At 43.1% G+C, this 27636-nt stretch overlaps 1 protein-coding gene and 1 long non-coding RNA gene across 4 annotated transcripts; one reads left to right on the forward strand and one right to left on the reverse strand.

Moving 5' to 3' along the window:
- Positions 1-1630: 1630 nt before the first annotated feature.
- Positions 1631-23904, reverse strand: Oxgr1 (oxoglutarate receptor 1). Of its 2 annotated transcripts, XM_063274175.1 has the most exons (2): positions 23744-23904; positions 1631-4241 (listed from the first exon to the last, which is right to left on the reverse strand). In XM_063274175.1, exon 2 carries the CDS (start codon positions 4165-4167, stop codon positions 3154-3156), a length of 1014 nt encoding a protein of 337 aa, XP_063130245.1. In that variant the 5' UTR covers positions 4168-4241; positions 23744-23904; the 3' UTR covers positions 1631-3153. The 2 variants fall into 2 exon arrangements, with proteins under 2 accessions (XP_063130245.1, NP_997471.1); NM_207588.1 differs by lacking the exon at positions 23744-23904 and having other exon boundaries at positions 3154-4167.
- On the forward strand, positions 6956-12881 carry LOC108352979 (uncharacterized). Of its 2 annotated transcripts, none has more exons than XR_010058269.1 (5): positions 6956-7103; positions 8103-8442; positions 8795-9035; positions 9155-10101; positions 11599-12881. It is a non-coding gene; the product is annotated as an uncharacterized LOC108352979 (long non-coding RNA). The 2 variants fall into 2 exon arrangements; XR_001841465.3 differs by having other exon boundaries at positions 8936-9035.
- Positions 23905-27636: the final 3732 nt, after the last annotated feature.

Raw genomic sequence — 27636 nt, forward strand, 5'->3', positions numbered from 1 at the left:
AAACAACCAAATTTAGAGACAGCCATTTGGTATAGATTCCACCTACCTCTTAACCTAAAATAACCTTTTGGTAGGACTTATAAGTTAGTTGAAATTTTTCAGAAAGGAAAAAGATACTTTCACGTAGCCTTATGTGAAAGTTTGTCCAGTGGCTGAGCTGGTGCTCAAGGGGAAAGAAAGAAAGGCAGAAAGCTGGGAGGTTCAAGTGGGTCGCTGGTCACACTACGCCAGGCTGTGCAGCCACCATGGAGAGGTAACTTAGGGCTTCTATTGTAATAACTTGTTCCACATTAGAAAAGCCTGCTTGCCCTCATCCAGTGATGTTCATGATTAGAGGCCCAGGCCTTCTTTCCTCCCCATCCTATCCACTTGCCTGGCAGAGGATCTTGATAGGTATCTTTTGGTCTAAGTCAGACATGATGTCCTAGAAAATCGTGAAGGTCACTGGAATCTTGTGGGGCAGTGGACCATGCCAGGAAATTTGGTAAGATTGAATGAGTTAGAAGCCCTGGAACCCAGAGGGGACAGGAGCTTCACAGGCTTCCAACCAGGCCGCACTCCCTACATAGGAACATGAACTATGGTCACATAGATCAGAACAGAGGTCTCCATGCTAATGATCTAGAGGCCCTGAGAGTTTGCCAATGCATTTCCCTTCCTGGATATTCCTTCCTGCAAAGGGTATTTAATCTCTAGTCTACCCTGAGGAGGTGGTATGCACCCATTTTCCACCATGAACAATCAGCAAACCCTTTGGAACCAAGGACTGTCTCTTTCACCACCATGGGGAGCATGGAGAAAACCTTATAGAGCCCTTCACACACACACACACACACACACACACACACACACACACACACACACACACACACTCACACTACTGTCTAAGCTAAATCCCTCTTGGAAGGCCCCTCTGCCCTCCCAGACTACTACTGCTAAACTAAGGACACTCGCCCATGAGCTAAGCCAGAGTTCTCCTTCCCAGGGACCCAACTTCATTACCAACTCCCTGAGACCCAGTAGCATTTGGTTGTCCAGGAGTTTGGGAGCCCCTGGCCCTGGGCTCAACACCGCAGGCCCATGGACCACCAACCCTTCGTTTCTGATGCCTCTGCATGGTTTCCAGCAGAGACTGGATGCCCAGGAGTCAGGGAACCCTAGCTTCAGCCACCCACATCTTCGACTGTGTTTTCCCACCCGCTGCATCTCTTCACCCAAGCCCAGCACCAGACAGCAGGTGTAAGGTAAATGCAGTCTAGAGTCTCTCCATGTTTTGTCTGTCCATTGGCACTCCCATATCCCCGAGGCTGGGTGAAATGCAGAACTACAGAATCTGATGATAGTCCCTTTCTGGTGCAGAAGTACTGTGCCCCAGCTGTATTCAACTTCTGGTTTCCAAGCTTCCTTTTTCTCTCTAACCATTGCTGTCAATATACTAATGAATAAGTTGCATTTTCATGGGACAAATAACCAGAGGGTAATTGTTTTTAAGTTTATTAGTCATATCAACATATTCTTTAAGGTTTAAAAGATCTAAACCAGGTATTTCCTCAAATATTTATATTTACCGATTTATATTTACTGATAATTTAAGCCCACACACATAGTCCAAGAATGACTTCATCAGTTTCTACAGGTATTGTTTTTATTATAACACTAAAAGATTACAATGCCTAAAGAGAATAATAATTTCCCCCTGGAAATTAAAACAATGTTAGTTTGATTTAGCACCTCATATATAGATGATACTTAAACATAGTTCAATGTCATCAATATGTCTCTTTTTTCCCCAGGAAATGTTGACAATTGCCAATATAACTCAATATGATTTACAAATTAAGCGATTGTTAAAGTGGCCTACAGCACTGAGAACACCAAGTGTCCAAGAGGACAACCTTGATGTCATTCATCAGGAGCTCTATCCCTCAGTTGTTGAGTCAGGGTTTCTCATTGTGTTAGAGCTCACTAAGTAGGCCAGGCTGGCTGGCCCTCAAGCTCCAGGGACCTGCCTGTTTCTGCTGCCCAGAGCTGGAGTTCCAAGTGCATTCCTCTCTGCACCAGGATCCTTTGGTTAGGTTCCAAGGACCAGACTCAAGCCTTCATGCTCGTACATCAGGCATTTTTCTGGGCTGGGCCATTTCCCCAGCTCCCCCCCGCCTTCTGTGTCCTAACGTCTTCCTTCAGTCTAAAGAACTAACCAGAGCTGAGAGGAAAACTCAGAACAACAATCTCAAATTTTAAAGGAAGAAAGACATGTAAAGATAAAAAAAATATTGAGAAAAGACATGACCCTTTTGGATAATATAGGATTTCAGTGAACATAGGCCCCAAAGTCTGAAAGGACAGGAAACTGGGCATGAAGAATACTCTTGACTTTTGCTTGGTTCTAGTTTGTCTGGGTCTTCCCATCTTGACATTAAAGAAGTAGGAGGTCCGGCGCTGGTATGCAAACACTAGTTTCTATGTGGAAGCAATTAATTCGTGGCAGCAGAAAATTTCTGAGTTTCATAGTTTCTAATCTTATATATACTTTGACACTCTTTTATCTCATCCTCTACCCAAAGTTCTCAAAAAACTTATCACAAAGATCTCCCAAGTGCCCTTGCCTATAGCTTTGGTTCATAATGACCTGAATACTCTGTAGTTACTTGGGGCTCCACTGAGAGGTGGTATTCAGGATTTCTTGGAAGTTATATACAAATTATCAGGGGGTGTTAATTGATTGATTCACTGATGCATGGATGGATTGATTGGTATTTGATGAATGTATATGTGTGATGGATAGATGGGTTGATTGATATTTGATGAGTATGTAAGTGTGAATGACACATGGCTGTTTGTGTCAGTGTGTGAATACAGGGTACAGCTCACACTTAGAGCTCAAAGGACAGCTTTAGGCATTGGAAACCTCCCCTTTTGTCTCCTGGGAAACAAGGTCTCTGAGGTTAGTCATTGTGTACAGTTGGCCAGCTGGCCCTTGAGCCTTTAGGGATTCTCCTAGCTCCATGTCCGCCTCACCACAGAGGCACTGGGATTGCAGATACTTGCTACCACACACAGTTTAACTGGGCTCCAAAGATTCTATCTCAGATTCTCACATTTGCATGTCAAGAGCTTTGAGACATCTCCCTGGCTTTGATGAAATGGTATGACTCAGGGGTTGTTTGAGCAACTGTCTTTCTTTGCTTGTTCAAGGTCCCCGATGGCTTTACATCTCACTGCGGAGCAGAATGCCTGCTGGAAGTTATTGCTGACGACGACATATAACAGCAGGTTGCCAAAGGTGTTGAGGGCAGCTAATGGCCTAGAGACAATGTAAGCTTCGTGGATGTGACTCTCGATGGAGCAGCTGATTGAAAGCAGGCGAGATTCGATCCGAATGACCCTAAGGATGTGGAAGGGTAAAAAGCATACATAGAACACAAGGAGGAGCAGGATCGTCAGCCTCCGAGCCTTCTGCTTAAAGCAGCTGTGGGTCCGAGGTCCGTGAGTCAGGGTGCTGATAATCGTCGTGTAGCAGAGTGTCACTATCAGCAAGGGCAGGCAGAAAGTGGTAGCCGTCAAAATGAGATTGTACCATTTGATAGTAGTGAGGTCATCTGAGCTGGTGAGGTCAAGGCAAGCAGACCTATTGGTCCGGGTGGTTGATGTGATCAGGAAAGTCATGGGCATGACAGCTACCAAAGAAATGACCCACACCCCAGCACAAGCCACCACCGCCCATCGAGTCTTCTGAATAGAAAAACAGCTCATCGGGTGAATGATCACAATGTAACGGAAGAGGCTAAAGCAGGTGAGGAAGAGGATGCTGCTGTAAAGGTTGAAATGGAAGCCAAATCGGATGAACTTGCACATGAAATCCCCGAAGATCCAGTTTTCACCGCTCGCGTAATAATGGATGAGGAAAGGGAGGCTGGTCAGATACAGCAAGTCCGTCAAGGCCAGGTTCAGCATGATGATGGTACTGCTCTTCCAAGGTCGCATCTTGAAAACGTAGATGGAAATCGCCACCGTATTTCCCGGGAAGCCCACGAGAAAGATGATGCTGTAGATGACGGGAAGGTACTGCATCTTGAATGAGATTTGCTCATCAGTGCAGTTTTCCAAAGCAGTTATGTAATCCAGGAAATCAGAATCATTGGCTGGGCTGTCCAGTGTCTCAATCATGGCTCCTTTCTTTCATCTTGCAAGGAGATGGAAGAGGTTGGTTTGGCCATGGGAGTCCTGCGAAAATGAACTAGCTGAAAGAAAGCAGAAAGCATTAATGAAAACAATGGACTCGTGGGCATAGCTCTAACACCCAACTCTTCCTTTCTCTTCAGTCTCTAGAGAGAACCTGTGGAGAAGAGACTGGATCCCATGATGGTATTGGTGGCAGGTCCAAGTCAACAAGATAACCTGACACAAAATGAGAAGGTTAATGGTGTCTGAGGAAGGACACCCACAAACTTAACCTCTAACTTCCACGGCACAGGCACACCGGTGCACGAAGGCACACATACACATATGTACACACAAACGCAGAATCACAAAAATGACGCTGTCACAAATTGCAGCACTGTATGTGGGGTTGACCCAAAGTCAAATTTCAGCTCTCCCAATCTGTTTTCATTTCTTCAAAGAAGTGTGTCTGGGTGTCGATGAGTAGGTTCCTCAGGGCAGTTAAAAACCTGGACACAAAAGTCACGTGGATGATGTCTACCTTTGCCATTTTGCCACTGTGAGCCCCTAAGAAGCTTTCTTCTGCTCTTTAGGTCTGGGTAGGACACCATTCTAACTTCTTTGTTCTGGCTTCTCTGGCTTTCCTTTGAAAAGTTTGACAGCAAATTAAGTGTAGCATTATGATTATTAAAGGAGAAGTGAGTTGTTATGATCTTATTATATGAATGTAATGTCTTGGATGTAAACTATGTCCACTTGCACATTTGCAGGGTAACCACTATGTACTAATTCAGCAGCTTTTCATTCCCAGAAAATGAATACACACAAATGTATTAAACAAATACAGGCAAATGCATGCAAATGTATCAAAGTCTGACACAGGAAACTGACACAGAACTATACAACAGGTAACAAACATACGTACTTTTTAAAGTAACAAGAAAGACAGTTGGCATATATCCAGTAATATAACAAACACTCAATGATGTTAAATGATTGCTAACCTGTAAATCAATGGATAGACCATAGGTTAAGACTACAGACATGACAGAGAGAGAGAAAGAGGATACTTTAGAAAAGTCACTGATGTGGGAATATTTTATCTGAATCCAGCAAGAAGGAGACTTTTTTTTCTAATTAAATGTCTCAGGTGGGGATTCTACTTCCTTGACAAATCACCATGACCAAGGCAAGTCATTCACGTGTTCAATTTGGTGCTTATGTTAGCAAAGGGTTAGAGTCTGTGGTGGCAAAGTAAAGGAGCAGTGAAGAGAACTTGGAATGCCCCTCTTTTGTCTTTAGAACCTTTAAGCTCACAGCCAGTGATTTTCCTCCTCCAAGAAGCCCATATCTCCTAATCCTTCCCAAACATTTCCACCAGTTAGGGACTCATCTTTAAACATAGTCTATAAGAGCCATTACCGTTCTAACTACCACACCGAGGAGGAAGGAATAACATCTAGTGGAAATGGGTCTGCATACACAATGGTACTGGGATGCAGCAGATTTCAGGAGGTCCATGGTCCTCGTAGCCCAGAATGGCTGTGTGCTAGCTAATTTCCATGTCAGCTGAGCACATGCTGGAGCCATGAGAAATGAAGAAACCTCAACTGAGGAAATTTCTCCACAAGAGCGTGTTGAAAATGCCGTTGGACATTTTTTTAATAAGCGTCCCATGTAAGTGGGCCCAGCCAATTGTGGGAGGAGCCACCCCTGGGCTGCTGGTCCTGGGATATATAAGAAAACAGACTGAGTAAGTTATGGGGAGAAATCCAGTAATAACACTCTTCCCCAGCCTCTGCATAAGCTCCTGTCTCCAGGGTCCTGCCTAGTTTGAGTTCCTGCCTTGGTTTCCTTCAGTGGTCTGTGATTCAGCATACATAAGGCAAGCAAACCCATTCCTCCCTAAGTTGCTTTTGTTTGTGATGTATTATCTTTAAAAAAAAGTCTTATCTAAGACAGGCTGCTACTTTAGAGGACATTAGATGATTCTATGTTAGGGGATTGGTGTGTGTGTGTGTGTGTGTGTGTGTGTGTGTGTATGTGTGTGTATGTGTGTGTATGTGTGTGTGTGGTGTGTGATGTGGGGTGTGTGTGTGAGTGTATATGTGTGTGTGGTGTGTGGTATGGGGTATGTGTGTGTGTGTTTGTGTATGATATTGGGTGTGTGTGTATGTGTGTGGTGTGGTGTGTGTGTGTGTATATGTGTGTGTGTATGTGTGTGTGGTGTGGGATATGTGTGTGTGTGTGTGTGTGTGGTGTGTGGTGTGGTGTATGTGTGTGTGTATGTGTGTGTGTGGTGTGTGGTGTGGTGTGGGGTGTGTGTGTGTGTGGTTTGTGGTGTGTGGTGTGGTGTGGGGGGTGTGTATGTGTGTGTGTGGTGTGTGGTGTGGTGTGGGGGGTGTGTATGTGTGTGTGTGGTGTGTGGTGTGGTGTGTGTGCATGTGTGTGTGGTGTGTGGTGTGTGGTGTGGTGTGTGTGTGTGTGGGTGTGTGTGTGTGTGTTTATGACTAGGGAATGGATAGATGACTCTGCAGTTACTTTTGCAGAGGACCTGAGTTGGGTTCCCAAAAACCTATGTGGGGGGCTCATAACTACTTGTAACTCCAGTTCCAGAGGAATACAACACACACACACACACACACACACACACACACACACACACACGGGATTTAAAGATAAAAATAAGTCTTTTAAAAAACTGAATGGCAGATAAGGAAAATAATTACGGCTGCAGCACTGATGGCCGCGGCAGCTAATGTAGTGCTGAGACAGTCTATCATTTTACAGATCAGAAGTTGAGACGTAAAGGAGACAGTTATGTGTCAAGGTCACCGCTAATTGATGGTGAGCAGGATCTACACTGAGACAGACTGGTCACAGGCCCTGGCTGTGTCTCAGTCAGTTGGCAAGGAGACATTCTCAAATGCCACATAACAAAGGTAAGGCTGGTGTTGTCCCAGAAGAGCTTGGGAAACCAAACATTGAAACTGTGTGACATAGAGTAAATATGAGTTACTAAATATGAGTAACTGGCTACCTATTTCTCTGGGAGAAGCCTTAGTAGGGTGTCTGGCTCCTGGTGAAGTGGAAACTCTCAGTGCTTGAGATTGACATCACTGTCATCTGACACTGCATCTACTCCATCAGCCATTTCCCCATACGACTGACTGTATAAAGTGTATCAAGACCGGCCGGCTTAACAAAGCAGGAATCAGCAGAATTCTCCCTTGTTATCTGGCCTCATTCCCACTCTTGCAGACCTCACTTGGTCCAGGGGAGAGCAGAGGGGAGAACAGAAAGCATTTTTAGATTCATTAATTCCATTCTATGTTCTGCTGGAGCGAGACCTGTCCAGAGACAGGGGATTTGCCTCTGGTTGGTGCTAGGACCCAGAACAGAGGCTGGTGCCCCTGAGGTCCTGTACTGCCAGCAGAAAAGGAAGGCTTCTCCTGGGATGGAGAACTCAACCTTAATGGAGAGGAATTGACAGAGCCAGTGCCACAGAATCAGATGCTACAGAACTGCAAGAATGTTGGGGCTAGAAAGAAAGGCACCGCAGTGTACTCCCTCCCCCATCAGATGCACAAACCTGGGAGAAATCATTCCCATCTTGGAGTCTCCGAAGTCCCTCCCTCCCTGTAGAGTTCTTATCAAATGGACACCAACCCGCTCAGATTCTTTCTGGAGCAAATATGTAAAGCTGGTTTTTGTAGCACCCAATAGATTTTTCAGTGAAATTTGGCTCCAGAGAAAGAGGGCAGAAGAAGAAGGGAGGAAGGAGGGAAGGGAATGGGAGAGGGGGGAGGGAGGGAGGGAGGGAGGGAGGGAGAGCTGGTGGAAGAGGGGCGATGAGAGGGGAGAGGTAAGAGGAGAGAGGGAAGGGGAAGGACTTAAAAGGGAAATTTCTGGTGGTTAACCTGTTAATTCTTTCAACCCAGAACACAAATCACGTCATTTGTGCCTGACAGGAAGATACTCAGGGGGATTCAACAAACATTTGTCGGCGATGTTAAAGAGCGATCACAACATCAGCAAAGCTCATAAACGCTGAAGATGAAAGGAGAAATGGCTGTCACTTAAAAAACAGAACCTGGCTCTTTAATAACAAAAAGAGAGGGACAGAACTACAATTCCTATCTTTGCCAAATAACCCCCACCCCCAGGCAATGTTATGAGGACATTTTTAATAACAGAGAAAGGCAAGTCATAGGTGGACACAACCACCTTTGTGTTTTGCAAAACAACTCAACTTGGCATTTAATGGAGGCCGACTTAATGGTAAGAGAATGGGGGTTGCCTTCTATACTGAAACTCTTCCATAGAACCTTGCCTAAAATTATGTCTTGAGTTTGCAAAACATGTGTTACATTTAAACAGCACACAGAAACCAGTCTGGGCAGCGAGCAGGGTTAAGGTCACAGTTTCTTTTCGTCCCCTAAGCCCAGGGTCCTGCACATTCTACTACCAAAATCTGAGGTGTTTGGTGGTCCGCACCCTGGTGTTAAACTTGGAAGTATAGAAAATAATATGGCAGCATGCCAGGTGTAGGCCCTCTCTTAAGCCGTAATGGCGGCTCCCAGATTTGAGTAAGCTGTTGACCACCTGGAACTAATGAGCTCTTTATTACCAGGAAATATTGGTACAGTGATTGTCAACACTGCAAATTCTGCCATGGATGGATGGGTGGGAGAAAATGAAGGCAAACACCCAATACCCGTCACAATTTTATAGAGGAAAAACCTTATTTCTGACACCTTTTTCCCTCTTCGAGAATGACTGAAAAAAACACATTTCAGAAGACACAGCTGAAAAACCACTGTTCTCATGCCCTAACCCCTGATCTGACAGATGGGGATTCTGGAAGTCTCTAGGTAAGGAAGTTTACCATGTTACCTACACAGTATCTATCTCTGTGCTGGCACTGAGATCACTTCTGACGAGTGGTTCTCCCAGGGTACACACTGACTCCTTCTCCAACCATGTCTTTCAGCTCCCCTGAGTCTCCTTTCACCCTGAGCGTTTCTGCTGTTGCTCCAATGTCAGAGCTGACTCTTCCTGTGGAGATATCTGCCTGGAGACTAGGCAGGTGAATACCTGCATCGTCTGACTTCCTCCACCAGCCTCAGAAACTCTGCTACTGGGCTCAATGTTGGTTACCAAAGAGACGGTTGGTTACCGTCCTCATTCACGGAAAAAAAAAAAAAGCTCATCTTTGTTTTCCCCACTACGCATTTGAAAACTGTTGGAAAGAACGATTTTAATCCCTCAAAAATGTGTGGCATGGAGTTGTCATCCTTAAACTCAGGAGGAATCCCTCGCCTTAACCCTTCTAGATTTTTCTATGTTCTTCCTGCAGTTCTCACATTCAAATCAAAGTACAGAGCCATGCAGAACCATGCAACTCCAAACTTGGAGGGCGGTGATGGTTGAGAATCGAATACAAACTTTCCCTGAAAGATTGTACACTTCCTAGTGGTATGAGTTCAGGGTGGTAAGTAGTGCTAATCTTCCCCATGTGCCTCACAGATAAATCTCTGACAGACTTAGGTTTTTGGTCCTCCTCTTATCTCCCCCCTACCCCATCCTCTCCCTCCAGCTACTTTCATGATAGCTCCTGTAAAAGAAGGGATGTGGCTCTCTCTGCTCTCTCTATAGCATGTATGAACCCAGGTCAAAGCGGAGTTATGATCTGGTACTTTCATTTCAGGAATTACATCCTTCATATACACCATGAGATATTTGAAGAAATATTTGTACACTTGTGTTCACTGCAGCAAGATTGACAATGGCCGAGAGGCTGAAGGCACCCAACTGGCCATCAGCAGATGATGCATAAGTAATACATGCCGTGTAGACAACGGTGTGTGTTTTGTCCTTAAAAACACCAAAGAACTGACATAACAACACGGAAGAAAGTCAGCTACTTATGAAGGACAGGTGCTGTGTGGTTCTGCTGTTCTAAGTCCCCTAGAGTTCACACATATAGAGTAAGAGAGGTTTCCTGTGTCTGGGAGGAAGGGGCATAGGGGGTGATCAATGGATTAGAAGGATGGAGTTCCAGTGTTTCAAGAAAAAAAGAGTCCTGGGATGTGAAGAGGGGGCAGTAACCACAGCAGGGCAGATGTACTTACTATCTTTCTCAGAGAGTTGAGATTAAATTTTGTATGTATTTCATCGTAATTTTAAAAATTAAAGCTCACTGTTTATATATCCCTTAAGAAGGGGTAATGAAAAGTAGAGCAGTCCCATATGCAGGCCCATGTAAAGCCAATGCACCAAGCCCCTGTTCTCACATCTGGACCAGCTTAATGAAACCATTGCTTTGGGGTTGGGGATTTAGCTCAGTGGTAGAGTACTTGCCTAGGAAGCGCAAGGCCCTGGGTTCGGTTCCCAGCTCCGAAAAAAAGAACCAAAAAAACAAAACAAAACAAAACATTGCTTTATCAGACACAATGCACTGTAACCCAATACTCTAAACTACTTCTATCAACAAAGCAACCACTTTAAACAAACTGTCAGGAATATTAAAAAAATTTCAATGTTTTTATAATATATATAAATATATTATATAAAATATAATATATAAAAAGTACTTCTTCCTACAACTCAAAATTCCCAAACCATATCAGAAAGAATTAATCAGTATAAATTAAAAGAGAAAACTATGATTTCTATATCTTTGAAAACCACACTTTCCAAAATCATTTCATTCTTTTAGACCAGATACGAAGCTCAAGATTGGAGGGTCAACGTGAAGGATTTATGTGAGGGTAGAAGACAGCTCCTATTTAAGATTGGTCTCTTGCTCTGATTTAGAGAGCACTCTCTTCTCTCAAATGAACCCCCAGTGGTACAGGATTCCTGCACTTACAGTCACAGCCCTGTAGAAGCCCAGGTGTCACCTGCTGTGTGCTGAAATTGCTCCTTTGAAGTAGGTCACAGGCTTATCTCCATGATGATCAATAGACTCCAACCTCTCTAATTAGAGAGCAAGGGCATCTCAGTGTCCTCTGTTCCCCGAACTCTGCAGAAAAGGCAAAGTTAAGTAGCCTTCTCTCAAGGGTCATTAATTATCAATCTGGGCTCGGTATGGAAAGAACAGGAGACTAATCTATGAGAAATAGCCTTAGATTTTATTCTGAGTTTTATGGAGACAGAAAGAGAAGGTAGGGTCTACGTGTGGACCAGTCTGCTTCTCCCTCCTCTATCTATTACTACCCAACTTTTATGTGACCTTTAAACATGTTTCCAGTGTTCCAACTGTGTCTGACCATTTGTAGTCTTGCTTTTTTGGTAGTTTTTGCTGTGTTTGATGTGATGGTGAGGAAATGCTCTCATGAGATTATTCTGAGTGGCATTTATTAGTATCTTTATGGTGGATGCTATGTGAAAATGTACTGATTGAAAAATTAAGGTTTTTTTTTTAATCTACAGTACAGCAGGGAATAAATTCATCCTTGTAATGGATCCCAGGTTCCTGTGGTAGATCTGGCGAGGGTGGAGACATTGAGCATAAGGCCGGAGATTTTGCTGAAAACCAGTTGATCTACGTGGGGAGAATGTACTCTGATCAGACATCTTTGAATTCATCCAGGAAACCAATGGACGGACAAGTCATGCTCTGAATGAGTCACTTTTAATTTGCTGAGATAAAACAATATGCCCAATGCAATGTACCAAAAGATGGCCTTATCTGGCCCTTGTGGTTTCAGAGTGTTAGAGTCTATGATGGCGGAGCAGAGGAGGCAGGGGGAAGACTGCAATAGCTGACAGAACCACAATCAGGAGAGAGAGGCACACAGGGGATGGCTGGAGGGTTTTCAGTCCTCAAGAATACCTGCCACGACATCTCAGAACCGTGCCTAAGATTTATGGGGGCCATATCATTTAAACCACTACACTCTGCAGAGGGTAATTCCAAACTAAGTGGATCCTAGAGGTCAGCATCTAACAAGATCTTAAGGATTTGTTTTCTAGGAAAGTGAGCACGCTGTTGCCATGCATTATGAGTCACTTCTTCTGCCTCCGTCAGCTTCATTTGTGCATGTATAAACGCCTCTAAACTGATGTGTCTTTGTGGCTACTTCTTAATTATAGCAAAGGGATTCATACAGACAACTTAGGATCTACTGGGAGAGAACTCTATTAGATGACTCATCTCTGAAGCAAGGAGAAAGAAAAGCAAAAAGGAATACAGACTAAGGATATGGAGGACTGCAATGTAGCCCTGGCCTCTCAAGACCTCTAGGCAGGGACAACTCTATTAGATGATCCATCCCTGAAGAAAATGAGAACGAGAAGCAAAAAGAAATACAGACTAAGGATGTGGAGGACTGCAATGTAGCCCCAGTCTCTCAAGACCTCTAGGCAGGGACACTTCTGCACACATTGCCTGATCTTAGCAGCTGTCCATAATCCTGGAGGAAAATTCTACAGCTCCTTGATGGCCCAAGGGCCATAACCATGCAGACAACATGGCCAAGATCAGCCGCTCACTTAGGATGAAGCCTGGCCTCCTTGAAACACATTTATATAACCTTAGATTTGTTGTTGCTTTTAGGGGCAGAAAATGCGTTAAGCCTCACCTTCCCCAAGCACAGAAAGCAAAAGTTAGTCAGGGAATAAAGCCCTTTGCTTTTTCTAACATCAGACTCTCTGTTCGGAAGATTCCTCCCACCCTATCTTTTTGATGAGCCATGTGATTTTCTCAGACTTAATAAAATAAAGCATGTTTTCCTAGAAATCCTTTTCCCTTTCCAAATACTTAATTTTCTTGAATTCTGTGCCATAAAATATAGCATTTATTTAATTTTGATCTGTTTTATATTTTAAGCACGAAGAATAGTTTTATGCACATAAGACTTGCCCAGTCAACAAGACGGAGAAAGCCATTTATAGTCTCCTCCGTGGATTCTACCTAGCACCTTAAATAGGTATAACCTGAGTTGCACAGCTCTATCCTCCAATTTCCTGAGTTCAGATGTTACATGCTTGCAAAAGATTGTCACAGAGGACTTGCTGGATTGTTGATGCCTCCTTCTAGAAGGCAGGTGGGAAGTCACTGGACTCTCATCTGAGTATCCAGCTAATCTCTCAGTCATTCATGTGTAATTCTCTAATTACACATGATCTCCAGGTCTCTAGGCTGGAAAAGACTGAAGGATGTGGAAGCTCCGTGTGCCCAGATGTGGGGAAGCCATCGTGCTGGATGCCGACTTTTCAGTGTGCCTGTTTTGTGGTCACCAGTGCCCTGTAAGTACATCTAATAAATTCGTTTGTTCCCCAGGAGACTTTGACTGAAATCAAACTTGACAGTTTTTATTGAGACCTTAGGAGTATAGACATTGCCCAGAAAGAAAATTTTTACAACAGCATACAATAACGATCACCCTTCATTATTAAAAATAACTAGAACTTAGAATCTTATTCTTTCTCTTTGACTTTAACACAAAATTCTTCAGATATTAGTTTCTGATTGACATCAAATAGCTGCTCCCATCCCAGGCCAATAAGTGAGCAGATGAAGAAAAATATACAGAAATAACCGATAACGATTTACTGTGACTTAATAATTATATTTTTTAAAAAGATTACTTTGTTAAATAAAAGAAACTTAACATAATAAAAATTAAATTGAGTACTGGAGAGCTGCCTCAGTAGTAAAGTAGGGCAACTTCCTAGAAGTGCTGGGCTCTTGGTTCAACTCAAGAATGAGAAGGGGGAAAGGGAGGAGAAGGGAGAGGAAGAGAAAGAAGAGGAAGAGAAAAAGGAAGGAGCGAAAAAGACAAGTGGGAAGGATGGAGGAAGTCAGGAGGGAAGAAAAAATTAACTGACATGCTTCATTTAGGAGATTAAGAGATCATTAGTGACCTTGAAACCCATTCATTCATGTGATAGAACCCAAAGCCAGTTTCTAAAGTGAGTTGAGGGGTAAAAGGGGAAACTCAATTTGTTGGAAAAGATAAACTAAGTAAAAATGTTGCTTTATGGCTGACATGTTTTAAAGAAAAAAGTTAATTTACTCCTTCCTCTGAACAGAAGAAACTTCAGCATTACTCAACATAAAGGGTGATCAATAAGCCAGTGGATGTGGAAAGCCGGAAAGATAACAGATGCAGGGAAGGAAACAGTGAGAAGAGAAGTGTGACTACTGGAATCAGAAGAGTGTGTTCAAACCCCACCTTAAACCTCCATAGTATCCTCCACTAGCTCTCACAGTCACCGTAAAATATGAACATTGTAAGACTACTTCAAACAACAAGAGAAGCTCACACTCATAAAACATGGCTTTTACTAGATCAGGAACAAAAGGGGAAGGGGAAGGGGAAGAATCCCTCCCCTTTGAGACAGGAGAGAGGAGAGGGAAGGTCTTATGGACAGGTGGCTATGCTGTCTGCTCCCAAACCAGAAGCTTTACCCTCACAAAATATCAAAATTAGAATTAGATGAGAAGCTTTGGGAAATATCAAATGCTAAGCTCTCTGCAGAAATCCATTAATCAAAACTTTTGAAGGTGGGCCTAGTCTTAATATTTATTATCAGTCAACCAGTTATCACAATTGACAGGTCAAATTGAAAAGAATGTTGTAATGGACGACAAATCATAAAGACATAGACATTTTAAAGACTACTGATGCCAAACACTGACAAATGTTAAAAGCATCACGTCGAGCATAAAAAGCCAGAAGCAAAGGAACTAAAATAGTATGATTCATCTTAATTTTATCATGATGCAGGGTGGTGATCTAGGAAGTTAAAAATGAGCACAGAGGTTGCTTCCAGGAGAGGACAAAGTTGACGGGAAAGAGCAAGAGAAAGCCTTCTAATTGATATAATTAATGTCCAATGGCCTGATTATGATATGAATTACTCAGAAAAAAAATGAGTCAGTACTCATTGAGCCAGGAGCTTAATATCTGTGTGCTTACTGTATATAATTATACAATAATTAAAAAATAATTAATTCCAAGAAAGACCTGAATTAAGTGGCATGGGAAGTAGATGGTATATATGGGGATTCCTACCAGCTTCCCAGGCAGGTATATGGAGATGTGAGAACTAGTAAATTGTCTGTGGGAACTGAGTGAGGCAGACGGGGCAAGGAAACTTGTGGAAACTGAGGAAGGTTTGGAATTAGAAAGCAAGGTTAAATGTCTACAGCTTTGTCTCTAGAGGCATAATTGTGGATTGCAGGCACCAGAATAAAGCCTAGGGATTTGCATATCAATGAATCCCCTCTGGTTTTTCTCCTACTCTAACATTAGGGCACTTACAGAGTAAAGGGCTCACCTGAGGCTGAAACTTCAGTCAGAGAGGGTAGGGATCAATGGTAGGAGATCTACAGACTATGAGGGTAGCTGTGTTTTTTTCACAAAGACAGAAGTTGGGAAAACCAGTCACTTGATGACCAGAATAGACAGGTGTCCACATCAACCTGAGAAGAGGATTTACAGCTCTAGGGTGTAAATAGACCAGCTTGGGAAATCAAGAGGAAGAGAAGGAAGGAATTTGAAGTCTCTGGTCAATCCAAGGACCAATGTGTGCGTTTTGGGTAGCCTCCAGTGCTTTTTAAAAGATGATTACTTTGAAATGGACCAAAAACAGATGGAAAGATAGATATTTTTTATTAAAAATATTACCAAAATGTTACATGTACAAGTAGAACCCAACATGCATCGGAGATGGGTCTTAAAGAGGCTTTACAAAAGTGGAGTTGATTTTTAAGAAAGAAATTTCAGAGCCAGGTGTAGTAGCACACACCTTTATCTTAGCACACAGGAGGCAGAAGAAGGTAGATCTCTGCATATTTGAGGCCAGTCTGGTCGACACACTGTGTTGTAGGACAGCCAGGGTTATAGGAACAGTCCCTGTCTCAGATAGATGGATGGATGGATAGATGGATTGATGGATGGATAGATAGATAGATAGATAGATAGATAGATAGATAGATAGATAGATAGCAGATTTATACAATACTGATTTAAGCAAAAGCATGAAAGCTTAAAGTGGAAATAATGTTTTCCATTTATGAGAGACAGTTTCTAAAGGTACAATGAAAACTTGAAGACTGATTTTTTTTTTCTCTCACCTCATCCTGGCAATAAAAGCTAAACTGTCATGAATCCTTCCACAACACATAGAGCACTAAGTGGCAGCGCCCTCCACACTGACAGAAACCCAGCCCCAGCCAACAGCTTGACTACAGCCTGGTATAAGCCAGAGTATCAGTGAAGCCAGCATTATCCCTGAATTCGGGGATACAGCAAGACCATCAGTGTGTCTACAGAGATCCCCTAGAAGTGATGGGACGGAGAAGGATAGCAAAGCCATCTCAAATGTGCTTAGCACCTCTTGGTCCACTAGAGTATATGCTGAGCACATTATTAACTCAAATGTTGTACTGGCAAGTTTCTGCTGAGGAACACCAATGTCCTAGGAAATGAAAAAGGAGCTAAGACCGTCTGTCATTCCGAAGACAACTCCTCTGCATTTATAATTTTATGCGTATATTTCCACTGCTTCCATTTTGAGTCATAGAGATTCCATGTTGTGTTTTAGTCATCTGTTCAGTGTCTTACCTTCCACTGGTCTAACATTTTCTCTACTTACTTTCTTTTTGGGGGCGTTTGAAACGGTAGCACGTGCTTTAACTATGAATGGTCTGGATTACTTAAACCATCACCTAGTTTAAATGGAAGAGGAACAGATTCACTAGCCAATGCTAATCTGTCTTCTACCTGGGAAGCTTGACAAACACTAACAGACCTCAGTCCTCCTTTTGCCTCCAGGACCCTCTACACACCCAGACATTCACCAGTGTTGACCTGACTCCATATTCTTCCCGTTACCAAGATACACAAAGAGTAATGTGTGACGTTCGTGAGCTACAAACTGTATTACTAACACAGCGCAGGATGGCAAAGGCAAAAGTTAAACAACAAAAGCAGAGCGCTGCCCATCCTAGCTTCTGTAGCCCCACCTGTCCTGTTGCTATAGGAACAGACCACCAAATACACTGTGCGCTGTGTGCTGCTCAGCGCTTCAGATCCTCCTGTGCAGAATAACCAGTGTTCGTATTTTCTAACAGTAGCCAATGCCTACTACATGAAGTTCATCTAACATTGAAATAAGACTTGTTGACAGAGATCCCATCTCTGTTTCTATTGCACTGGCCTCTTCGGAGAGCACGTGGTCATGCTGTTGAAATGTACTTCTCTGCCCAACTAACATTCTGTTAGTTTTCACCCTCAGTGACCACAGCCAGATCTCACCATCACTACCGTCTTTGCCTCGAGTCTTGCATTTGGATAAAAATGGTTCAAGGGCACGCAGAACCTGGTCTGTGGTTTCTTTGTTGGGGGGTTTTCAATCTCTTCCTCTTGACCTTTCGTATGGCTTTCATGATTAATTTTTTCCCAGGGCTCTGTTGACATAACAGACCACTGTACCAACCTATTAACCTTTGAAAAATCAAAGTTGAAATCTGATCTGAGTAAGAAACTCAAAATAGTTTTCAACTAGCCTGGAGTTTATGAACAAGATGCCTGCCAAGTCCATCTCATGATGTGGCCTTCTCCATTTGGGTGTAGATGAGCAGATGTGAACATGAGGCGACTGGAAGAGGGACTGGTATTAACTCAGAAGGAAAGATAGCATCCTGTTCGATCTCAACACAGTTTGTCTGAGTGTTCATGTGTCGAATAAACACAAGTAATTGAATTACAGTAGCCATTTATTGATTTCTCTGACTTCTCCCATGTCCTCTAGAGTCTCGACCCCCTTTTTCTGATTTTAATACTGACATATGATTGTTAATTATAATTATTAAGCTGTTTATTGCTCCTCCCTCCCTCATTGCTTCTGAACGGCATTTTACTAAATTGGATTTTTTTTTAAGATATCCTTTTAAATTGTAAATCCTGCTCTGATCCAGATTATGAGTTTAACTGAATCCAGACTTTTGCTAAATGCCCATGAGTGCATGGTGATAATTGAAGACACAGACTATGCCTGCGTGATGATAATTGAAGACATAGTGTGTGCTCCATTTGGCTAATCTATGCTCAGAGAACACCAACTCGTGCACATAAGCCCATTTCCAAAGATGGTTTATTTCTGGCCACTTCCGAGCTCCCTCACCCTTTCTCCCATGTCAGAGCAGACTAATGGCCTGTGATCTCAGAAGTACTCCTAGCTTCTGTACCTGGGCTTTCAATCTTTAATTTTAACTAAGGGCGGCCAGGTCGCTGAATCTCCAAAGCATTACTCTTTGAAGAAACAGATTCCTATTTGTTACTGCATTATGTATTCATTTGAAAAGGGTTACACCGATGCTCTGTTCCCTTGGACCTGCTTTCAAACCTGGTTTCCTGTAGCTCCTGTGGCTCTGTCCCCGTGACTCTCATGAGGGAGGACAGCAGTGAGCATGAGAGTCTGTGAAGGTGAAAGGGAGCAGGGCAAGAGTGTCCTCCTGAAAACCTCCCAGAGCAATCACGATGAAAAGGGAAATATCGGTCTGTGATGTTGGGCACCCTGGGCTTTCAGCCACTTTCCCTTCAAAGGAACTGAGCTCTGGACAGCGTTCTTGTCTGACATTAAAATGGACTACACGTGGTATCTTTTGGACCATGGACCCGTGCATTTCCTTGAGCAGGGTCAGTGAAGTAACTTCGAAATGAAGATGTGAGCTCATAGGTTAATGTCCAGAAGAGTATCTCCATAGAATCAAATACAAAGCTTCTCTTCTTCACAGTCTGTCTTGGCTCCGGTCATCATGCGCTTCACTTCCCCATTTTGGTTTATTTTATGTCATCCTAACCTAAAGAAAAGCTAGCATTATAAATTATTAATGTTCGATTTACTACCCAGCTTTCTACCATGCTGTGCCATCTTTAAATGTACATAGGATACCACTTGTTTAACCTACAGGAAATATTCTCAAGATGATACGAGTAATGTTTCTTGGTGTGTGTGTGTGTGTGTGTGTGTGTGTGTGTGTGTGTGTGTGTGTGTTGCATTCCTGTGTGCCCAGATGCCCATAACTGTGCAGGTACATGTATACATGCAAGTGGAAGCCGGTCCTTGGATGTCGCTCTTAGAAGTGCTATGAACCTCCTTTGACACAGAGTTCCTCCCAGGTCTAATTTCACTGGTTAGACTAGATACACTGCCATTCTAGAGATCTCTAGGGATGCTCCTGTCTCTACATCCCCAACTCTGGTGCTGCACCATGTTCTTCACCTGGGGTTTCCCCTGGGCCTCTAACACAGACCCTCAAATTGTCATGCAAGCATTTAACCAACGACCACCATGTTCTCACCACGGCAAGCCTTTCTCCAAAGCACACGCATGTATAATGGGAAAACTATGTAAGATCAATGCAGAATTTTTTTATTTTCCACATTTGCATCCCCCACTAAGGCCATCTTTGACTTACAGATGAGTAAATAAAATCTGAAAGCAACATCAGCTCCAAATTGCTCCATTCTTCCCTTCATCCATGTCACCATTATTTTTGTAAGTTAATCACCTGTCCAGTCAGGGAACTCACAAGTTAGACAGGCTAGGACACAGATCCTTGCTCACAAAGATTTCTTAGATGACATTAGCTTCTTTCTTTATTTAAAGAAAGCACTGGATTACACAGAAAGCATAGCTTGTGCAGACTGTCTGTGTACCTTCTTAAGTCACATATTTAACCTGGGAATTGCTTTGTGTTTCCTTGAACTCTAAAGCATTGTGGTATCAGAACTCTTTGCTCGCTGGGCACAGTGAATGGTTCTTGAGAACAGGGCTGTAAAGAACTGGGCTAGATATGCACATTGGATTCACCTGCTCTGTCTGCTTATGCCCCACTGTCCCATCATATTTAACTTAAAAGATGACAGCATGTAGAATTTCCAGACAACAGCATCAGAACATTAAATCAAGCAAAGAACCATTTTAATCACAGTACTTTGGGATCAGGTTGCACAACCAGTAAGTTAGCCCTGAGGTTGAGTTAAGGAATCATGTTTGGCTGACTTAAGTTTGATCTGAGCGAATCTATCAAAATTAAGCACATTTTTACATTTTCACAAATATCGAGTGGGGAAAGCACGCAACATTGTTTCTGTAGACCAAAAAAACATAAAAAGTGGTCATCACTGAGATTGTCTGGGTAGCATCTGTCACCTCTGGTTCCTTTCCTTACGCTACAGAATCATCTGAAAAGCTCAGGGCTATTGGGATAACCGACCACTGGCTTCTCAATTCACAAAAGCTTCAAATGGCTCTTTTCTCATGTTGAAAAGCTGACACGCTAATGGCCGCTTCACTGTAGGCCAGCACAGTGACTGTTTGGAATATGCCAAAGCAGAGTCTATGACAAAGGGAGTTTTATAATCCTTCCATTACACACACACACACACACACACACACACACACACACAGAGTCTCACATGACCCAGCCTGTCCTTGTAACTCCTATGTGTCCATGACAGATATGGGTTACTGGTCCTCCTTCCTCTGTCCCCAAAGTTCTGAAGTTGCAGGTATGGAATATCACACCCAGCTGTGATTCAAGATTTTTAAAAACTAAATATTTCAAACTAAGGAAGACACTGCGATGTAACAAATCATCAGTCCTCAGACACCGTGAGACAGTCACCAAGGACTTAGTACTTAGTCATTTCACAGAATGTCCTCACTACTCATCAATAGAGATAATCAGGAGTAATATGTATGTACATGTTCCTCCTGGGAGCTGCATTCTATCTGCATCTTTTTCCCTGGGCACCATGAACAGCATGGGACACAAAACCTCATCCCCTCTCAGAAGCACCAGATAGGAGCAGGTTTCGAGGTGAAAGTCCCACTGACCATCCTCCTCTTTGTGCCTTTGTGCACTGACCCCCTAACTACATATGCATGCATAGATTAACATAGACCCCCACTATCCCTGACAAGTCTCTCTGTATGACTTATACTTTGCATGCGCAGGGTACCAAAGAATCCTTGTCTGAAGCAGAGTGAGTTCAGTGAGCAGGGCTGATTCTGTGACATTGTAGAAAGGTTGTATCTGCATTCTGTCTTGTGAACCCACGGGGGAAACTTCCCAGATACCTTGTGTTTTCTGTGCCTATTGTCCCATAGATAAAGTGGGTCATGCATATTGATCCTGCTGAAGAGTACCTGAGTAACTCGAGCAAGGGAGCCGTTGAGTTGAGCAAGGAAGGCGTTGAGTTGAAAACAAACCTACGATGCTGAGTTGAAAAGAAACCTACGATGCTATTGTGTTGGGCGCTGCATTTTCCTAGTGGGGTGACCCTTACGCAAGTCATTTAATCCTGAGCATTACTGTTTTCTTAAGAAAAAATAATTTCCTTCTGCTTTGTAGAGAGACAGAACACGTTTTAAAACCACAGATATTAAAACACAGCATACGGAAACCATTTTGAGGACCATGAGAATGCCATGTGTCCATAACTGAGCCAGGCCATAGGGAATCAAAGCATGCAAGGTTCCATGCCTGCCTATAACAAACTCATGATAGAGTTGTCCAGAAATATCTGATACACAACATAATTTTATTTCATATCAATATAGTATATATTATTAACTACAAATACACTTTATATTGTGATGTTGGGTCTATCCCTGCTCTCATCTTACATGTGAGGTAATAAGGTGCAAAAACTTTGAATAACCTCACGCTGGGACTGAATAGGATACATCTAATCTATGAAACCCATGAAGACCAAGTCCAGAGCTCAGACTTCACTTTGGCTTTGTGACCTGCCCTCTTCCTGTGACTAAATGTATGATCCAGACAATGACTCTCGGACTTGCTTCTGAAAAGAGCAATGTGCTAGGCCTTCCAAGACTTCTGTCTGAGCATCTTCCCCTTTGGTGTCTTATTCTAGCGGTAGGCTAAGGCGCTGAGGTAGCCCAAGCATAAGAGCGAATCCTCACTGTGTTTCTCTGCATCTGTCAGCCTGTCAAAATGCATGGGTCTTTGTGACCGCCTTCATGCAACACTGAAGATAGAGTACTCTTTTTTTTTTTTTTGGTTCTTTTTTTTTTTTTTTTTTTTTGGAGCTGGGGACTGAACCCAGGGCCTTGCGCTTCCTAGGCAAGCGCTCTACCACTGAGCTAAATCCCCAACCCCAAGATAGAGTACTTACTCTTAAACCTACTGGAGGTAACCTCTCTAAGAATGTCTCAAAAAACTGTGACATAGACAACAACAGCCCATCTATTCAGGGTATTCAGTCAACTCATCCCATTTTTAGTAAATTATCCCATAGAGACTTGCTTTCCCATGAGTTCTTACTCAAAAGCTCTGGACCATTGCATAGATCCTATGAAGCAGAAATTTGTGCCACACATGAAAAAGAAACAAAAAACCAATTGTCATACAAATAAAGACAGATGACCTGAGGCTAAAGAGATGGCTAAGTGTGTAAGAGCACTTGCTCATTCTAGAAAATGACCCAGGTTCAGGTCCCAGCACCTTTATGGTGGCTTACAACTGTTTGTAGCTCCAGTTCCAAGCAATCCAACACTCTTATCTAACCTTGGAGATTGCTATGTGGTACACATATCTATTTGCAGGCAAAACATTCAGATAGATGATAGATAGATAGATAGATAGATAGATAGATAGATAGATAGATAGATAGATAGATAGATAGACAGATAGATAGATAGAATAAACCTTTTAAAAAGAAAGAAAAATGTCAGTTGACCCAGTAAGACTCTTCCGGAGTAGGATGTGACAAAACTTGATGTCTTTTGGTGACTTCTGCTAAAATCAGCACATCCTTGACATGATGCCCCATTTTAGACTCCCCTGATGACTATCTTTATCTCAGCTCAGTCACGCTTCCAAACATTCTAAGAACTTGGACAGCAACTGTGAAACCCCATAAAACTCCTGATATCAGAAAATGGAACATTTTCTGTGAATGTCTTTATGAGGTTTGTCGTGAGTTTTCATTTACTGTTGAGATACTGGAGGCAGGTCTGTTCAATCAGACTCCCAGAGCTGGGAAGCAGCAGATGGTAGATCCCTGTGGCCTTTGACCCGGCCAGTGCCACTTAATCAGGGAGCCCGAAGTTACAGTGAGAGACTCTCAAAAAAAAAAAAATCAACAGAGAGAGCTCTAAGAGGTCACAACTGAGATTGACTCCTGACCTCTACACACATGCATGATGGATGCACACACACACAAACACACACACATACATCACACACACACATACACATGCATACACAGACACACACATACACATATATACACACACATACACACATGCACACACACACATGTGGGGCAGGGAGGAAAGAGGGAGGAAGAGAGGAAAGGAGGGGGTTAGACGGAGAAAAGGAAGACAAAGATTAGGTGATCTCATGATTAGTAAAGATTTGTCTTACACACTGGTCTGAGTTTCTTTTCTCTTTGCCTGTCCCATTACTTAGCACTCCTTAGCCATACAAGGTGGGGCAGTTAAAGCAAGAAGTCAGTGGACATATTAGGGGATCACACTGCTAAGGCATCAGTAGAACCCATCAATTGCCTTGTAATTTGCACAGTACCTTGGCAGACTTCTGGCTTTTCAAGCTGCTGCTCCCTCTTCTTCGGACCAACTCTTATGAGTTCTGAAGAATCATGTGCTTAAAGAAATGGGACTGCCCTGCATGTCTGTAGCCTCCTAAAGACTAGTTCCTGGAGCCACGGGCTCTGGTTTAATCTGGCTGTCTTCTAGAATGGATCCTGGTTTATATTCAGTTTTATTATTTTCGTTTTAAAACCCAGCCTGTTTAACAAAACCAGCATAAATTACCCCCGTTGACCCTTCACTTTGTGTGGCCGGAGAGCAATAAAAGATTCCAACACAGACAGGTTAGAGGCAGCAGAAAGCGCTTGTGTGCAACACTGCAGTCCAGGGTTTACTATTGGTGCTGTTGATGCTTGTCAGGGAACATTGTGCTATAACATTCCTTTTAACTGTGTGTTCTGTTTTCACTTCTCAATGTGTTTCTAAGGGTACTGAAAATACTAAGCATTTACATTCCTTCGGATTTAAGTTGGAGGAATATTAAAAGTGCATCCTTTGATTTGAGTTTATTTATGGGATTGCAGATTTTCCTTCTCATCCCCAGATGCAGAATTATCCTATGCTATTCTTTTCACCAAAGAAGGCTAGATATTACCCTGCCAGTGGGTCAGCACACACTCCCTTTGGTTTCATCTCTGTGGAAGCATATGATGAAATTCCCAAGAAAATGTAAGAAAGAACCATGATTTGGGGACTTTTCTGGGCTATGTTCAGAAAGTGTTACCTTATGTGGTTTATAACAAATGTATAAATAGCATGTAGAACTCTAGATGTCTCCAGTGTACACCCATTTTAAAAGAGAATTCTATCGAAGTCTGCTAATAATTTATGTAGTATCTCCATACTCCTTTAAATCAATAAAGAAAAAATAATAAAGAAAATTTTAGAGGCAAACAAAAACAAGCACTGGGTTGTGCCCAAGGATGGTTGATTGCCTGGGAATTCTTATCTGTGTGCCTGAGATGAACATCTGAGTTGGGTCATAGGAGAAAGCACACTGGTGATGACATCAAGAAAGCCACCCACCCTTGCTAATTTGGAAGCCCAACAGATCAACTAAATTGTAAACGCTTCTCTGAGAGTCTTATCCATTGCTACATACATCCCACTCTCTCCTCATCTATACCCCAAAGCACTCTGAAAAGAATATTTTCTAATTTTTTCCATACCTATAACTTTCTCCATCTCATTGGTTGGCAACAGCATCCACTCAATTGTTCAAGCCCCAAACTTCAGAGTCATTTTTGTCTCCATTCCTTAAAGAATGGGGTGGCAGGTTCCTTGCCCACACTACCACCATTGCCCGGGGTTTCTCTTCCAATACCACTGGTGTCATGGCTGTCTTTGGCCAATGAAGGAAGAATATTATGTCCTTTCCAAGGAGAGCTTCGTTTTCTAACAAGTGACCATGTACATTCTCCTGTCTTGTCAACATGACAGCAATGTCTAAAGAGAACCCGAGAGGCTGCAGGGAGCAGAACACACAAGCCGCCTGCACTGTGCACATAGATTGAAGGACACACCCGACTGCTGGCTCTTTTGTTGCAGCAACACACTGGCTTCTTGGCAATGAGCTTAGCATCCCTGACTTTGTCTTTGCAACCGTTGGGTCCTTCTGAGGCTCTTCCATGACTGAAAGGACCCAGGGTTAAATCTTCAGCCATCTTCTCTGTCGGCATCCCGCGCCCCTAGGAAAATCTCACCGTGTGTGAATGCATTCTAGAAAGCCTTCCTCCCTCGGTTTCTGAACACATAGCATTGGTACATATTATTTCAATGTTTATGTGCCTAAAAAGAATGTTTTCTGTTTCCCTTACCATTCTGCAGAGTTTTCTCCATTTTCAATTGTTCAAACCCCAATCATAGGTGTCATTCTTGTTTCCAGTCCTTAAACCAGTTGCCCCATCCCCATCCCATCCTCCCTAAAGTCACACTGACTCCACTGTCATTGTATTTATTCTCCAAATCCCATGTCTCCCCACCACTGAACCTCTGCCTCCTCCTCTAAGCCCCCCTGCCCGGCTCCCGCCAGGCCTCCCTGCCTTCACTTGTAGACCATGACTAGTCACTGAACAGACAGCAAGCAGCTAGTACTCTATTAACACATGAATTGTATCATGTTGCTTTCCAGTCTCTCTCTGCTGCACTCCGAAAAAGATCAGACCTCAGGAGAAGGACTGCATTAAAGTGTTTGTGTCTGCAAACCCTGAAAATGGAACTGATGCTTGAACTGTTGATCTCCTTTCAGAATTGAATAAGAAATCTCTGAGCGCTGGAGAAGTGTTGATGTGGTTGTGTGAGAACATTAACAGCTCAATCAATATCGCCAGTGGTAAGGAAAATGTACAGCCATGTAAGGCTATTGGATTACCCATAATTCTAAGTGAAAACTCTGGGTTTTGCACCCATTAAGTGAATTTCAGGACTCACAGCCAACCATCCGACTGAGTACAGGAACCCCAATGGAAGACCTAAGGGAAGAACTAAAGGAGCTGAAGGGTTTTGCAACCCCATAGGAAGAACACTGTCAACTAACTGGACCACCCAGTAGAGCTCCCAGGGACTGAACCACCAACCAAAGAGTGTACATGGAGGGAACCAGGACTCCAGATACATAAGTAGCCGATGTGTATCATTTTGATATGTATCATTGAGGCAAAAGACTTCTATTAGAGAAAAACATTAATATAATTGCTTATTACATGGATAAAACATATGATCACCTAAAATCATTGACTAAGTGTCCTGTGAGATACTGAGTTTTTCCCAGCAATCTTGTCAATCTTGTGATAATTACTTCATGATGACTTATCTATATATGTATATGTGTATGTATACGTGTATATGTATATGATGTGTATGTATGTGTGTATATGTATATGATGTATATGTATGTATATGTGTGTATATATATATGATGTAGATATAGATGTAGATGATGTATATGTGTATATGTATATAATTTTATTTGTTTACATTTCAAATAATAGCCCCCTTCCCAGTTAACCCTCCACAAACACCCCTATCCCATCCCCCTCTCCCTCCTCCCCTTTGCCTCTATGAGGGTGCTCCTCCACCCACTCACCCACTCCCACCTCACTGCTCTAGCATCCCCCTATGCTGGGGCATCAAGCTTAAGCCTCCACAGGACCAAGGGCCTCCCCTCCCATTGGTGCCAGATAAGGCCACCTTCTGCTACATATGTATCTCCCTCCATGTGTATTCTTTGCTTGGTGGTTTAGTCCCTGGGGGGTGGGAGTCTGGGGGTCCAGTTAGTTGATATCGTTCTTCCTATGGGGTTGCAATCCCCTTCAGCTCCTTTATTTGTTCCCCTAGCTCTTCCATTGGGGTCCCCAGGCTCAGTCCAGTGGTTGGCTGTGAGTATCCGCATCTGTATTGGTCAGGGGCTGGTACAGCCTCTCAGGGGACAGTATACAAGACTCCTGTTGACAAGCACTTCATGGCATCAGCAATTGTGTGGGGGTTTGGTGTCTGCAGATGGGATGGACCCCTAGGTGGGGCAGTCTCTGGGTGGCCTTTCCTTCCATCTCTACTCCATTCTTTTGTCCCTGTCTTTCCTTTGGACAAGATATTTCCAGGTTCTTAGACAGTTTCACACATCTACAGAATGTGACTCGATCTTATCTATTCACCACCATCTCCCTCTGACTCCCCTTTGTTCCCCCAAGCCCCTCTCCCCCTTGACCGCATTTCCTCCTTTTAGTTTTGCTTTCTCTATTAATAAGAATAAGCATCTAAGACCAATTAATGCTGCCCATATGCACTGGGAGGTGGTCCAGTGAGGCATGAGTGACCTGTATGTGGCCACACCCCCTAAAGCAAGCCACTCCCCCATTTTCTGCAGCCATA

The sequence above is a fragment of the Rattus norvegicus genome, chromosome 15 (genome assembly GCF_036323735.1).
Source record: "Rattus norvegicus strain BN/NHsdMcwi chromosome 15, GRCr8, whole genome shotgun sequence".
NCBI lineage: Eukaryota > Metazoa > Chordata > Mammalia > Rodentia > Muridae > Rattus > Rattus norvegicus.

Coding starts and splice junctions, on each gene's coding strand:
- Oxgr1 (XM_063274175.1), bottom strand. CDS start 4,167: ATGATTGAGACACTGGACAGCCCAGCCAATGATTCTGATTTCCTGGAT.